This window comes from Centruroides vittatus, unplaced genomic scaffold (assembly GCF_030686945.1).
Source record: "Centruroides vittatus isolate TY-2023 unplaced genomic scaffold, ASM3068694v2 scaffold_450, whole genome shotgun sequence".
Taxonomy (NCBI): Eukaryota; Metazoa; Arthropoda; class Arachnida; order Scorpiones; family Buthidae; genus Centruroides; species Centruroides vittatus.
In genome coordinates, this window is record NW_027122709.1 from 3,016,039 (window position 1) to 3,033,508 (window position 17,470).

A 17,470-nucleotide genomic window follows, 5' to 3' on the forward strand; every position below is an offset into this window, starting at 1 on the left:
CATGCCAATTTTGTACCATTCTTCAACCAATACCGATGTTAATTCCTTGACAGAAGAAGGTGATAGAAATCTACTCCTACCCTTTTTCTCAAGAATATCTCATGCAGGCTTAATAATAATCAAATCTGGTGACTGGGTGGCCAGGGATGCTTAACTTTTATCTTGGTTCAAGGACCAAGAAACTGAATATGTCCAGCAATATGGATAAGAGCATCGTCATCCTGAAAAATTGCATCACCATCTGGAAACAAAGTTTCTATTATGGATTGGAGTTGGTTACTCAGAACATGCAGATATCTCTGGCTGTTACTTTACCTTTGAGAATAACTATTGGGTCCAACAAGTTGAATGATATTGCAATCAAATGGTACAGAAACCTCTGCCATGCTTGACAGTGAGTTTAAAGCAGTCAAGATTGTAAGTTTCAACCAGTGATCTCCAGATTTAAACGTGATCAGAAGTGGAAAAAACAGCAAAAGTTGATTGATATCAAGTTTCCATGTCTCCGGTATCCAGGTTTTGTACTCTTTACACCACTGCACACCTGTTTGATGTTTTGTGATGTCAACAAAGATTTGACTATTGCAGCCCTGCCATTGATATTATCTCCATTGCCGTCGACGTCAGATGGTTTTCACTGATACTGGTACCGTTGCACTTGCAGCCAATTCTGCAATAATTTATGCTGTTGTTTTGTTTTCTCATTGCAATTCAACAAAGTACTCTTCTGTTCCTTGTATCCAGTGTTGACTTTTGACCACAGCTGGTTCTGTCAACAGACATTTTGTCTGTCTTTGCATACTAAGATCTGATCAACATAACACTTAGATCTTACTACACCCGACTCGGCAACTCGGGTCGCAGAAGCCCCTACTGGGCATGCACCAACAATCATTTCCCTTTGGAGGTCTGTTAGGTCTGACATAGTCATGACCCAAAACAAGCAAATAGCTTTTTCAACAGCTAAAGCAATGAAGTTTATTGACAGTGATATAAGCTATGCAAATGAGGAAAAGGGTAGTACCTGTTATGGGACATATTTCAGGAAGAGTTCAATTTGACTGTGTAAAATGGAGGATGCTCGAATTATTTTGTTCAACCCTTATATATATCCATACTCAATTAAAAATAACAGTAGTATTTGTGTTTTTTGCTAAAAATATAAATAATAAGATCATCCATAATTTTAAGAATTGCAATTTAGCAACATAGCATCTGTTCATTCTTGATGAAATGTGACCAGAATTATCAAGAATTTTAAGTGCATACATATTTTTGTGCAAATTGAGTTTACTGCCAAAAAAAAGTTCTTTTGGTAGTGAGGTCGAGGTCGAAGTTTTAGACGGGAAAACGTGTACGTCGGACGTTCGGCGCCACTTTCCCGTTAGACTAGAAGTTTGACAATGGTGTTTGCAAAGTCAGTGGAATCGTACTCGACATTCCAAACGCCACTGTCAAACTTCTACGCTTACGGGTTAGCAGTGCCGAATGTCCGACGTACACGTTTTTGCATTTAAAATTTTGGCCTCAACCTTGCTGGTTTCTTTATTTGAGGATTGGATAGTTAAAAATAATTATACACAAATTTTAAATTCAAATACCTTATCTCATTTTTTGAAGAAGAAATATCTTTCTTAGTAATTTACAAAAAAACATATATTTCTTTTTGACTATACATACATAGATGAGTCTTAATCCATTTTTTGTCCTTTCACGTGCTGTTTGAGGCAATAACAATTCCATTGGAGAAGTCGACCTTTCTTTGTAGGCTACCATTCGCCGAAAAACGTAAAATAGTTATAAAAGTCCTCTAGCGGTAGCCAGCAAATAAAATTAATAATTACATTAAATAAAATTATTAATTTTATTTGCTGGCTACCGCTAGAGGACTTTTATAACTATTTTACATTTTTTGGCAAATGGTAGAAAAGTGGAGGTCATAACTTGCTAATTTCTTATCAATTAGCTCTATATGCTTTTCTGCCAACATACTTCCATGTACACAAATTAATCCTTTATTATAAAAGTTACCATTGCTGGAATGGACATTTATATTTAAGTAGTGCCAATTTCCAACAGAAGTCCATTCATCAAATATTAAACTAAAACTACTACTTTCAGCCTTCAATTTAGATATAATTTAATTATTCACACAGTATATTAAAAATACCATAATTTTTATTGTGCAGATTTGGAAATATGTCTAGCAATTAGTATGTCTGTCGATATCAGTAAAGGTTTGTCTCGAGCAGTCATTCAAGCTAGAATTTCTGATAAAAATTCCTCCCCATCACTTTTTAAATAGTTTGTTATTAAGGATTGATTCTGAGATTGCTTGTTTAGATTGACTTGGCCTTGGTTCATTTTTATTGTCATTTATATTAGCAGCATTAATATGGATTTAAGAAAAATTATTTATCTTTAACAAATAATAAAACAATACAGAATTTTTATCATTTCCTTTCCTGTGCTCTTTAAATACAAGTACTGATCCGTAATTACTATTTGTTTCTAAATGTAAATAACACTGAATTATCAATTTTAGTTAATCAATTAAAATCAATTAAGCAAGCAATTTCTTTATTCAGTGTTATTTTCCTGTTTGCTCTCATTTAGTGTATTTTGACATTGAAGCAACTATTTATTACAGTGATTCCCAAACCTTTTTAAGTCACTGCCCTTTTTGGTTCCATAAACTTATATCCAATGTAACCTTAAATCTGTTTTTCCTTGTATAAGAAAGGTTTGGAAATACAGTAGACCCCCCCTATAACACGGGTTCGTATAAAATTGCAATCATGTTCGTATAATTAGCTAAAAGAGACTCCTATAACATGGTAAAACGTCATCGCCGACTCGTGTCGCGACAGGATTAATCAAATCTGGACCAATAGCAGACATTGCACAAACTGTTGAGTTTAAACGAGCAGCGGACCTACTAAAAACCATTTATTATTTAACGGCCATAAAAATTATATTAATGATGTCTCCAAAGTTCGGCAAATTTTTTGCAGAAAAATAACTTATCGGGAAACACGTGCCCACCGTTCGACGAGCCGCTCTGCGACGAAAACGAGCTTAAGCAATGGCGTCGTCGAACGGTACACGCTCGGTAAGTAATCCTACAATTTTTTGTTTATAGCATAGTTTATATGGATTATTCCCTAAAATTATACGTGATTTGGAAATGTTGAGTCAAATTAGTCTAGAATTGATTAATTTTATGGAAGAAAACCTTTCAAACAGCCGTACCCCCTAAACTCCACACGTGCCGGGCTGTGATTGGCTCACGTATTTAAGTGACTCGTACAACACGGAACGCATCTACTGTGTTATACGGGGGTCTACTGTATTCTTAGAAAAACTTTTCTGTGAACCTCACACTTTGTGTCCTTACTGTACATTGTTTCTTCTTACCCGTTTTAACAGAGGAAAGGGAAAGGTGGTCAGTGACCCCCCAACCCTCATCTATGGTCACCATTCAGTCAGGACCCTGACTCCAGCACCCCCACCTGTTGTTTCTCTTTGCCCTCCTATGTTTATTCACTCCCTCTAGGTGGCAGTAGTGTCCATTTTGGAAACCATGGTTTAATAACAACAAATTTTTGTGATATAATGTATTGATAGCTTGGTGCTGATAATTAATCTTCCATCATTAAAATATTTTTACATCTAATGTTTACAGTTTAATCTATTTGAGATTAGAGGTAGAATAAAGTTTAGTTAATACTAAACTTTATTCTACCTCTAACAAGTCTGAAATTGTTCTGCTACTGTAATACTGGTATTCAAATGTTGGAAAAAATTGACTGGGATCCTGGTATTGCAATCCCTATTTCTGCCAATCTGTAGCCATCCAATGAATGGAAATAAAAGATATAAAACATAATTTACAATTGAAATAATTTGCAAATGCTTGAACTTAATGAAATGATTGGTTCAATTTTATTCTTTCATAGTTTAAAACAAAGTGCCAAATTATTGGGCTGTTATATGGTTAAGTTAATGATTAGAAACTAATTTGTCTAGAGGCTGGTGATTATGCTACCATCTCATGCTAAGTTTAATTATTACAATAAATTAATTTTTAATTTAGAATTTTGCAGAAGAAAAGAATTTGCCTGAGGTGGAACTCAAATCTGCAGATGCATTGCCAATTTGCACTACCTGGATCTCTATCTGATCTTCACTTCCGGAACTATTAATTTAGATATAAACGTACTGGTTACTTGTGGTGCCGACAAGGGATGACTTCAGAGCCCATAGTACGATTGTCTGTGTGTGTATCATCATAATCATTTATAAACTTATTTTTATTCATATTGCAATTCAAAAAGTATAAGACGTTCTGAAAATATTTTGTAATTACACTTAACAAATAACTGATAGTAACTAAGAGGGCCTATTTATTTATTTTTACTGTATTGTTACAGGTATACCTCACCTTATGTCGGTAATTGGTTCCAGGAGAGGCAACGAAAGTCGAAAAACGACGTAAGTCGAAACTATGGTGGAAAACGCCAATAATGAGCACGTAAAGACCGCTAAATAAGACTACGACACAGAAACACAGATGTTTTCATATTTTGTTCTCTAGGATTTGTGATTATATTAACATTTACTGTAAATGTACATATTTTAATATGATTTTATGTGCTTTTAACGCTTTTCTAGTGATATTACAACTTCAATATTTGTGGCAGACGGATGTAAAGTCGAATAAAATGACTTAAACTTGATTTTTATTTGTCCATATACTTTTTTGACAAACGACATATAATCGAGAACGACATAACTCATGGTATACCTGTACTAATAATTGTTTAATTCTGTGTATATAGAGAGGAATAGAGAATATATTTCAACATAATACCGATCAGTATGATGCAAAAGAAATAGTTGTGTTTGTAACAATGTTTAATCCAAAACTTGTAAATTTCGTTGATTCGTTAGCTATTGCAATTCTTTTAAAGAAATAAACACATTTTGAATAATTGTTGAAGTCTGTTTTTGGGCGAGTGTTGACCAATTGTGTAGTTCTATTTTATGTTGACCAATCACATGTCTTTGCTTTGTTCTTACTACATCCCGAATATACCGTTTGTATATCACATAACTGACTGAGAACAAAAAATTCACATAGTGTGGAATAAAGACTGTAAATGTAAATGTTGTTTTTCTTTGTCCTAATTGACACATTCTACAGAGGTCATATACACTGTGCTTAATAATACCTTGAATAAAAGTTTGTAATGTTATGTTGAATCAAATGTGTGTTAGGTTTGACTGAAACTCTTGCATGCAACGTAAGGATATATGTCCAAGGTAATTGCATAGCCACAACTGGGTTTTAATTTGTTCACAAATTTATAATTTTTCTCAGAAGTTTAGCTAACAGAAAGCAGCTAACAGAATTAACAACAGACACTATTAATTTTGACAATCTCTTCATACATAACAAAATACAAATTAAGAAAATTACTACTAAACTCCATCTCAACACCAGAAAATAATAATAACTACCTCTTAACATTTTACCGGTGTGTAAAAGGTACCGACGTTTGTATACACCTATTTGTGTTACGAGTTTGGACGAAAAGGGATTACACACCGGTAAAAGGTTAAGAGGTAGTTATAATTAAGAAAATGTTTGTATATGAAAAATTTTTCAAATATGGTTTCAGTTTTTTCAGTTTAATATTTTAGGGTTTATGAATCTATATATATGCCTAATAAGAAAATGTAATTAGAGATTGATAAAAAGTAAAGAAAACTAACCCCAAAAAGTTGTCTTAAATCTGGATCTCTGAAACGAAAAGGTATGTTACTGACGTGGAGACGTTTCGGCTGATTTGATTTGGAAACCTCCGTGACGGCAGCTGTCGTCTGTGTGCTTGCTTGTCCTTGTGTTCCGGTACTGATATTAATTTCTGGTTCTAAATCCGTTTGCTGTTAAATTAAAATTATAATTAGTTCCTTAGATTAAATAAAACCACGAAATGATTTATCGTATATTTATTTATACAGAACACTTCATATTACATTGAAAATATTTATATTTCTTTTATTAATACTTATAAACTTCTAGTTAAATTTCTATATATAATAAATCATTAAAATAAGAAGAAAAATTTTTTCTCTTGATGAAAAAGAGAATAAAGAGGTTATTTAAAACATGTCTATGAAAATTTATGTATAACATCCTTCGGTAAGAATTGTTTAAAAATAAGAAATAATTTTAAATTAAATCATTTATTCGTGATAAAATAAAATAGATTCCACAGGGTATTGTTTAATAATTGTGATAAGAGATTCAAAAACTTATCAACAACTGGATTGCATGAAGTTTATGAAAACAATACCAGTTAACATGAAAACTCTGTAATAAGATTTATAATATAAAAGATCATTATTCTTTAAACTGAAATAACAATTTTGAATCCATTCTTGTTTTACTTTCTATCAAAATTATTTTGTTATTCAAGTAGAAAATCATTAAATGGTATAAAATTGTATACATCGAGATATGTGAATTATGGGTTGTGACTTTCAAAGGGAAGAAAAATTTTGTGGGTCAAGAAGAAAATTTCAAAAATAATAAAATATGTTATTGAACCAAGATAAGATAAAAAAGATAACCAAGACAGTGGCGTAGCGAGGGGTGCCCAACTGGTCTCCAAGACAAACTATATGTGTTTCTGGAGGGGGAGGGGGCAAGTGTCGTGCACCGAGCGCCAGTTATGTTCACTATGCCACTGAACCAAGATAAGATAACCAAAGATAAAAATGAACCAAGCAAGCATCACATTATTCTCTTAAATGGTTAAAACTGATATGACAAATTTCTATTATTTAATCTTTTTACTGGCAACTTCCTTTTTATTAGATAAAAAAAAGTTTGTGAAACATTGGTATGTATGGCAAGCTTTGTAAAATAATGGTTATTTTAAAATTATAAAAGTTTTGATTCACATTAATGTACTCCAATAAATATATAATTCACTTTAAAGTTCAATACACAATGTATGAAAACAGCTGAGTCCATTTAAGAGAGCACCTTTAGGATAACTGTGTCATGCTCCCTTAAACAAAGTAACAGGATTGTCCAGGGGATTGTAGTATTTGATCGTCTTCACTTTGTTGTGTCTTAAGATCTCTGTGTAACTTAGAATACACTTACAACAGGGGTGAATCCTGGCCAAAATTTTTGAGCATGCTGAAATTTATAAGAATAATAGGCCTATCTCTAGCACTAAACAATAGGCAGAAACGTTATTTGGTGTGAATAAAAACATGGACTATTATGAAGCCCATTATATCTACACGTGAAATATATGAAATATATTATAATGAAAAGTATTAAAAATTTATGATAATTCAATTTTTGTGGGCCCTTACACGGGGGGCCCGGGACTTGAGCCCTATTAGTCCCTGCGTAGATCTGCCCTGTACACAATATGTGTATGCCGACTGGGTACCGCAAACTTTCGATACAATCTGGCCGTGTTAAATGCTTCAAATGATGTCGTGCGCGTGCACTCGTTTGCTGCAGCAAACCGCCACACGAGCAAGCGATCGAGTTTCCACAAGCATCGCACTGACTTAAAATGCTATCTGCTAGCTGTCAATGTAAAAGCAAACACAAATGATAAAAGAGTTTACACATTAGAATAAATTATTATTGGCTTATTTGTTCTGATATAAAAAGTATATTGACAGTCAAAATTTTGACTGAAAAATTCTCTGAGCTAAGTAAGCTTGGAGAATTTGCCCCTGACTTACAAGGAGACATTTGCCACACTGATTTGAATGAAACTTAGTGAGCACATAGTTCTAAACACAAATTGTTCTTTGTCCAAATAATAGGACCAACTTTTCAAGCATTTCCAAAAAATGGGCCTCCGAAAATAAGTCTTTGGAAGTTTTACTTATGCACTCGGCTATCACAATTACAAGGATAAGACACTAGACACAGGAATTAGACAATACAGGTTTGAGCTGTTGCAATTTTAGTATTTTTTTTACATGTAACGAAATTATTTTATTATTTTACCGTATCTTTAACATTATTATTATTATTTAAAGCTAATAACACAAGATATTTCCTGTTTAGTGAAAAGAAACAGTGTAATAATAAAATAATTTTGTTACATATAAAAATATACTAAAATTGCAACAGTTCAAACCTATATCATTTAGTTCCTGTACCTAGTGTTTTATCCTTGTAATTGTGGTAGCTGAGTGCATAAGTGAAACTTGCAAATACTTATAAACTAAGCACTCAATTTTCAGAGGCCTGTTTTTTGAAAACGATCGAGAAGTGGGTCCTATTATTTGGACAAGGAACTATTTGTGTTTAGGGCTACAAGTTTCGTTTGAATTGGAGAGCCAAATGTCTGGCCATCTCCTTGTTAGAAATGTTAAAATTTACTTAACATAATTTTACTGTATTTAAATATTGGTTCCCATTTAAGTAATTTTATCATTCTATTGAATAACCTGTATATTTACTGGTTACATTACTTTCATTTCTTTCCAGACATACATCTCTGGGAAGAAGTGAAAGTAATGTGACCTAGCTGAAAAGATACAAACATCCTTGCTCCTAAATTTCTGAAAGCTCTCTAATGAAACAGTATAGTGTAAAAAGTAAAGTCACGTGATCTCCGAAACCGGGTTGCCTTGCCATTTGAGATGAGAACCTAGTTGTTATGATCTATACTCGGGGCTGTCAAGAACTTGTGTGGGGCCCAGAGATAAAGCAAACTTGTTTTGCCTCTTAGTGAGTTCCTTTAGCCATTTAATGCATTTCATTTCTTAACAAAATCTTTGTTTCTTTGCTTTTTGCTAATAGACTTATTTTTATTAACACAAAAAGAATTATAGAGTACAGGAACCAATACAGGCACCTAAATTTTCTCCAGGCCCGAGAAAAATTCCCAGCTCTCCCTCTCGATGGTATTGAAATATTTGTTCATATATATTTTATGATATTTTTTCAATATGAAATTACTTCCCATATGTGTCCAATAAAATCTGTTCATTATGATTATACAGTATAAGAAATCTTTTGATTGTCCATTTATTAGAAAATAATAATGTAAGATTCTACCAAATCTCTACATAACGTATATCATAGTGTAGAGAGCCTTGCTGCTATGTGCTCCAAACAGTGACAGACCCTTATGTCTTCCTTAGAATAGTGTCCTCTTATGTAGACCATCACTCTAAAATTGCTGTTGACACAGCACACTACATTTGGTTAAACAGACTGCTCTACTATCTGGTGCTATGTTAACAAGGGCCCTGCTAATGTAAAACATAGGGGAGAAAGATATTTGTTTCTATTATAAAGTATAAAGATAAGAATAGAGTTTGTTATTTTTAGTTACTCAAATTAAATATTTGACCTGCAGTTTGGAGTTAATATATTTTGAATTCAATTTTGACCACCTGCAGAAAAAGGTTTGCCATCACTGATTTAGATGGTTATAACAGTTATAAGCCATGTTGTTCCAATAAAAATGTTAGAACATCAGTCAGAATAAATTAAAATAAACATTTAATATATGAATGGATAATTAAAACATCTGTAACTTTACATAGAGCATATGAAGAGATACATTACTTGGTTCTCTCAATAATTATTACATGTTGAAACCAACTAAGAACCAGAAAGTAGACAAATTTGAAGACTTCATGGCATTGGAGCAATCCAGAGGAAAACTGCTACTGCAATTAGCTGTTCTCAATGTGTTGTTGCCACTGCTATAAAACATGGATTTATGGGGCCACTAAAAAACATCCTGGTAGAAAAAGTTGTTTGTCATCTCAAGTGAAAAGACAGATCTGTTTACTTGCAACTTGATAAGATGTCAGCAAGTAAACCGAAAGGTACCGATGGACTTTCTGTTCGACTCTATTTCTCAAGTTTTGCAATCCAATTACCACCATTAACAAAGAAACATAAAGATGCTTGTTTAGATGTGGCAAAAGTGATCATGAGCTGGACCCATCAGTGGTATAGTATACTATTTTTAGACGAAAAATGTTTAACCTCGACGGGTCTGATGTTTGTCAAAAATATTGGCACGACCGAATAGCCCGAGGTCACGTACAAACAACGGAGGCATTTTCGGCTCGAGGAAAGACCGACATCGTCTTAATTCCCAGAAGTTCGACCTCTAAATCCTATTGCACTCTGTTGGATCAATTTTGAAAGTATAGTCACATTCTTGGAGGTAAAATGTCATCTTTTGGCAGGATAATGTATTCTGCCACAATTCAAAAATTACATTATTTCTAGAAAACCATTGTTTCATTAAAGTTTTTTCATGCCCTGCACACTTCTCAGATCTGAATCCAATCAAGAATCCGTGGGGCTTCTGGTTAGATCCATTTACAAAAATGGGATACAATTTTCGACAGTTGCAGACCCGAAACAAGCCATTCAAAATATTGGGATGAAATTTCTGATGGAGAGTTGATTAAATTAATTGATTCAATGCCAGATTGCATATACAATGTTAATCATCATCAAGGATATTAAACATTTTTAGGAATTAATATTATATACACTCATTTTTGAACTTATAATTTTGTCTGTAAAATTTTGATTTTTTTAAAATATTTTGTTTTAAAATAATTGGTAACTATAAAAGTATTTAACATGTTAAAATTACAGATATAATTGATTATTTTTGCATATTACCATTTCATTTAAACAATTTATTCATTTAGTGTAAAAAAAATGATATTTTTGTCTAGCAGTGTATTAAATGTAAGTTCAAGTTATCTTGCACTCAATATTGTATTGTAGTTTAAATTTAAATTTCTGACACTTGTTACTTTACATATAGGCTATTGTCGAAGACTGACCTTCATTAGTGTTTAATTAAGATATAGTATTGTTCTGTACCTATTAGCATAACAAAAGAAGCAAATAAGAAATACAGAGATATCACAGAACTCTAAAATTTCAAGTTTTAAGTTGCAAAAAATGAGTCAATGCAAGTTATAAATTTCACAGCTAGTTTTGTGCAAGATTTTGGAAAAAAAGAGTGAATGAGAACATGATCTGCAAGAGAAAGAGTTGGAAAAAATGAAGTTGAATTAGCTTTGAAGCTTTGGTCCATTAACAGATGCATTTTCTTTTTTTCACAAACATTACTAAACCACAGAAAAATTAGCTAAAAATATGGGAAAGAAAGATTTTATTTCAACTGATGGAGAAAACAAAACAACATTGTACAGACACACTCATGGTGAGAAGAAAAGTTCTGATACTAAATCAACTGAATTATGGATAGAATGCCATAAATTATTGCCGAATATTTGCTGAGACAAAACAATGCAGACAATACATCTACTTAAGTATGACAAAACAATACTTAAGTATGATCAAGAACTGCACAAAAATAATGTGTTTAAACATGAAAGTGCTAAAGTGACTTCAGATTTATCAGACAAAATTTCTCGTCTGTATGCGAAAATTAACACCGTGTTAATTTTAAAATGCTTTGTATATGTAATTAAATTAAGAGGTTATTTTTCAAATCCAAGAGTTACCATTCATAAAGTATATTTTCCAAGAAATGTTTGTTTATTTATTTTGATTTCGATCATGTACTCGTTACAGTCTCAGAACTAGGGCAAGTACTGTACAGTACATAAGCAATAATACATATAGAAAAAAACTTTTCTGTGAAATTAAACTTCTCATATATATTAAATTTTAATTATATAAACATGTTTCCATAAGTATTATTAGTTAATTTATCTGTTTTTTTTTGTAAAGCGCATTTATTATATAACAGACTCTGCTTTAATGGACATCCCCTTGTCCAAATTAGTCCATAAAATTGAGGTTTTACTATAATATTCTTTCCTGCAACTACATCACTGATTCAGCCATGTGACCAAGGAATCATATCTAACAAAGATGTATTATAGAAATAAAAATATATATAAAAATTTTAATAGAACTAGACGATAGACAAAGACAGACTGATATGACATTTATTGCTAAAAGAATTTCCCTACTTGACACACTGCAACCTTTCGAACATCGTGGAATCGAGTACGAGAAGACCAATGAAAATTGTTTTAAAAAGTAGTGTTTTTCAAAAAGAGATGCAGAGACATCCGATCAATAATAAAATTATCATTTATTTTGGATAAACCTAGGTGATGATTAACAATAATATAACATCATATATACAGGTGTATATTGTTTATTCATTATGTCTGAACTTATATTTTTTTTGTTATCATTCCTTGTGTGAGATAAGCAGAGGATCAGGGGGAAAACCTCGCTGACCACTTACGCTGCACGAGTTGGTAAAACCCAACCTCGTTGTCGTTGGATGGCTAGGAGGGCAAAAGTGAGTGGTGAGGTGCGTCAGTACGTCGACAGGCGTCCTTACTTTGACAGGAGACAGGTTTGACAAATAACAATAAAGGTTCATTAACTAACAAAAGCGAACATACAATAAAGATACACATAAAATAAAGATATACAGATAATTACTGCTAAAATGCAGATAAAATATCCCTATCGCTAATCGCGATCTAACTAATAAATTAGTCACGTGCCTAACCTCGAGTGGGAGAGAGTTTACAAAGTCAATATACCTCAATATGTGGTCCGATGACTGTATGTGACGACCTCCTGGACTATAGAAGCTGGAATCAGTCTTATGTCTGGGACTGGAGACACTGGATTCAGACCTTCCTGGACGATCGCCCTTTTCCAGAGTTGCTCGGGTTTTTATACCATCATTGTTGGCATTGAGCCAGTCTATTATTCAATGTTCTATGACTAATTGGCTGACTCGTGATGACTGTGACTTTTGTTTTCTCTTTTTGATCTGATCGCGATGCTTTGGATTTTTGGTTTCTCTTCCTGATCAGATCGGATCTTTCTGCGGGCTTACATCACTCTCGGTTTTCTTTAAAATTATACGTCCCTTTGGACAGTATAATTTTAACATTTGGCTTTACACTCTCCCCAGACCGACAGAGGTATTCTACTCTTATGACTAGAATACAAAAGAATTCCCAATGACATTATGAAAATTTGGATGGACATCATTTCGCGTGACGATCTCAACAACTCAACGCGTAACATCTAAATCTGTAATTTTTCTGATAGCACGTCTCAGAGTGTTCTTGGAAACGTTCATTGATCTACTGTCACAGTTCTTAGCGACGGAGGTGTCTGTTGGGGGTTGATGGTTGCTATGTCAATCCCTCGGATGTCCTACGTCAATCACCTGGACGTTGACCTTGTCCTACCGTCGGTGGTAACTCGCTATGGCTGGTTTTTGCTGAATTGCCCAGTGTTGGATACTGGACTTGCAGTGTTGACTTGCCTTGTGTAGATTCACTTCCATATGAGTTTCCAGTCACAAAATAATCACACAATAATAAAGAACTAAGTTACAAAATTGGTTATAATGACTCTCTCTTACAAATAGAAAGTTGATAATATCCTGAAGCTAAGCCTATGCTAGAGCATGCGCTTTCCTAATTTCATTGCCCAAATTTTGGATTTGAGACAAGTCCCGAAGGAATGGTGCTTAGCTTGCGGCATTGGTGTCGCGGGATGGATCAGAAGTGGGATATAACTTTGTCGTCGTTGTGTGTTCCTTTCGGTTATTTTTGCTGTTCGTGCTGTGTAGTCTTCCGCAGACTGGCTTCGTCCGCTGAGGAGACCAAAGTAAATCATTAAAAGTCGAAGCACTTGCATAAATTTTTCTAAACTTGGTCGAAATTCTCTCTCTGGAGAAGTTTCTGGTTCCGATCTGGCATTGTTGCTCTGTAGATCTTCTGACTCAACTTCTCTGGTCTCGATGTTCATTTGTCGGGTTTCGGATTTAGTTATCTTTTCTGGTCATACCTTCTATTCGCTGGAGGAGGTGTTGCACGTATTATTCGGATCCGTTTCGGCTCCTTGACTTTCGCTTCTGTAACTTGAGCGGGATCTAATTGGTGCTGGCTGCTTCGAGGTGCTGATTGCATGAAGCGGAGTACCGATGTTTCGCCTGCTCGGTTGGTCAAATTTGTTCTACCTCTTGTCTTCTTGGAGTTTTTCCACGAACAAAAGTGGACTACCTTTCCGTTGGGCAAAAGAATTCGTTCGTTGTCCCTGTCGAGCGTCAAATTTTCCTGCTTGAGGAGGTCCTTTCCAATTACACCCTCACATGGGAATGCCATTTCGGGTCTTACGATCTTACATGGTATGGAGAACTTGTGTCCCCTTAATTTAAAAGTAGGTACTACCAGACCAATGGTTTGGATTACCTTTCCGTTCAACCCTTTTATTTTCCCTTTTGATCCGAAGTGGACTGGAGCTTTAGTCATAAGTCTATTGGCTACTTCCTTAGATAACAGCGACTCGTTTACGTTAGGATTAACGATAAATTTGACTGGTACATTATTGACATACCCTAAAATAAAGGGCTCCCACTTCGCTTGGGTTTTTGCGGTTTGAATGATGCCTTTCCACCTGTCCTCATCATCTGAGGAGGAGTCTGCTTGGCAAATCCGTTGGATCCGCTCATTTGATTGGAATTTCCGACGTCTTTTCTCCTGCTGGTTTCGATCTTCTTCCCATTGTGGGGTCAAATTTCTCTGCAGATTTGCTACTTTACTTCGAAGAATGTCAATCTCCTCCGCTAACTTCTCTAGATAGTCCTCCGAAGGAGCAGTGAACTCGTTCCTTCTATCTTTGGAGGATTTCCATGGTTCTGGCTTCCCTCGAATAGTTCGAATACTCCCGCGAGGATGTGTCATTAGACTTTCAATTGTTTCTTCGCTTATGGCGGCCTTTAAGGCCTCGTCGAATGTTTTTGCTTCTCTGCTCATCACACGCTTCCAGATCCTCATATCTATCCCATTTAGAAACTGCGCTTTTAATCGCTCATCCAACTCCTTTGCCTGTATGTGCTGGATAATAGCAGTTTCGGCGGCATCCACGCCTTCTTGCTTTATTTTTATTTCAGCTGCGAGGGCTTGTAATCGAACTGCATAGGTTTGAACGTCCTCATCTGGACGCTGAAGACAAGGGTAAAATTTGCTCAGACGGACCGGAAAAGGTTCTTTGTCAAAGCGTTCAATTAGGATTTTCTTAAATTCATCATAGTTTTCCACTGTCTTAATACGCCGATCCTTTCTAACAAACTCCCTAGCTATCCCTATCAGTCTCAGCTTAGCTACAGCTAGCATTTGTGCTTTTGTCCAAGCAGCTAACTTGGCTATATCCTCTAAGGATTCGAAAAATTCGCTTATGCGAAGATCCTCTGACTGTCCCGCGAATGCAGGCAGCAAAGGAACTAAAGTGCTTAGTCCTCCAAGCGTGGCTCTTGGATTTTCACCTTCCATTCTTTTTCTGTACTATGTTCCTTTAGCTTAGCTTATCCTAGAATTATATGTAGGGAACGGGATTCCTAAATTGTCCCAAAACCTGTCTTTGACTGCCTAAACCTGTCTAAGCCGAACCTGTTATTGGCGGACAAACCTGTCGAAAGCCTGGAAGTTGGCTTCACCCCACTCCTGACACCAATTTGTGGGACCACCGGGAGGTCGGACGGAGTCGGACCTCCTTTTTCTCGATCAACAGGTCGGTGAAGACCTGCCCACTGTCGAGGATGGCTTGTCCAGTCTGGAACTAGTAACTTGTCAGGCGAGTGGAGGAGGAAAGAGCGGGATTGTTGATAAGACAGAGGCGAGATTCGAATAAATGACACCAGTTAAATCAACAAACAGAATTTATTACGAAACACTAAAGAACAGTTACACCGAATAACATTGACAGAGATATTATATACTAACATAGGAAAGTTCGAACCCGAGAGAGAGTTTACAAATAAGTGGTCGTCATACCTCAACAAGTATCGGAGTCGGAATGACAGTCAATACAAAATCCGTAGTGGCGTAGAAATTCGGCGGAGAGGCTTGTGTCCGGCTAGAGGCGGGAGCTACGAACGACGACGACCCCTTGGTTCTTGCTCCCCTTCTTTTTATTTCGTCCCCTCGTTAATTTTCTCGCCAATAAGCGAATTTTGATTAAAAGCGAATAAGCGATAAAAGCGAATAAGCGAATTTTGATTAAAAGCAATAAGCGAATTTTGTCTTTAGTTCCGAGCGTGATTCAGTTTCGAGTTTCGAGTTCGAGGGGAGGGGATAGGTACGGTCAATCCCCTAAGACGGGTCAGTTTATGGTTTGGAATTTGGTTATTGATGTCAAGATAATGACTAATTTACATTTTTATTTCGCCGGTGAATTCGAACTCTCACACTTGCATAGTTCTATATCATTCTGTACCTTTTCAAAAAACTGTACGCAATTCTGCTTTTACAATTGACTTTTATATGCAATTCTGCTTATAAGTTCAAGGGAACATCAAACTTTTTATTATGTTCACAAAATCCTATACACATTTGGAAATTAATCAAACATTCTTTGTGTCTCTTTTTAATTTTCTAAAATGGCTTAATTTTTGAGCATAAAGGTTTTGTTCACAAATGTAAAGTAGGATAATTAAGCTTTCATGCAGGATGTAGGACATCTATTTTAGGCTAATTGTAGGACACGTGGCAACCTTATAATAAATAATATATTATATATCATTTATCTTCATAGTATTTTATTTATTAGCATATTAGTATCTATAGTTTTTCTATTTCAGAAAAGGTAAGTCGGATTTCAGAAATAGTAAATTCACTTTCAGAAAACAAAATTATTTTCAGATATAGTTAAATTCAATTTTAAGCAATGTTGGCATATGGATCGGATTTAGACTAAATGCTATTTTTAATTCAATTATCAGATAAAAATTAATTGTAACATGCCTGTGTGTATATACTGTAACATATCAAAAGTAAAGAAACAAATTATAGTAAATATAATGAAATTTTGTGCAATGTTAATTACAACAAGACTTAATTCTCGGGAATGGCTCTCGTTATAATTAAATAGGATAAAATTGACGTTCAAAAAAATTACCGTATTGTTGCTTAAAATCGACGTTACTAAAACTTAACTTTATCCGAAAACGATTTTAAACTTTCCGAAATCAAATTTACCTTTTCAATTTCGATTTCGAAAGAAGTAAATTCTATTTCAGAAAAGGTGTAGTGTAATGGTGCTTATGCGATATGTTGGCTTTTAGCAAGCTTAAAGCCTATAACTCTAAGTAAAAATGCATGTGGCCTGTCAGAAACTTACGATTCACTTGTGGCCTGCATCAAAGATGATCGCTCATTACTGATCTAGATTCTCCAACAAATGCTCAACTGCAAACAGCGCTGTGAGTAGTTTGTCATAGCATACAGTAGAGATGTGTTGAGTAGTGAAAACATTATTTCTACTAACTGTGGTCAATTGCTTTTACTGCGTAAAGTTATCAGTGTAGGATAGCCAAAATAAGCAGCACCTACTGTATATCACATATTCCTGTTTGAATAA

The 17,470-nt window shown here is 34.7% G+C and overlaps 1 protein-coding gene across 8 annotated transcripts in view; it reads right to left on the reverse strand.

Annotated features, from left to right (window-relative positions):
* Nucleotides 1-17,470, reverse strand: part of LOC136989252 (RNA binding protein fox-1 homolog 3-like) — a 204,400-nt gene that overhangs the window by 75,286 nt on the left and 111,644 nt on the right. For all 8 annotated transcript variants that reach the window (XM_067287372.1, XM_067287371.1, XM_067287373.1 and 5 more), the window contains exon 3: nucleotides 5,779-5,949. In XM_067287372.1, coding sequence (XP_067143473.1) covers nucleotides 5,779-5,949 — 171 coding nt within the window. The remainder of the gene's footprint in view (nucleotides 1-5,778; nucleotides 5,950-17,470) is intronic.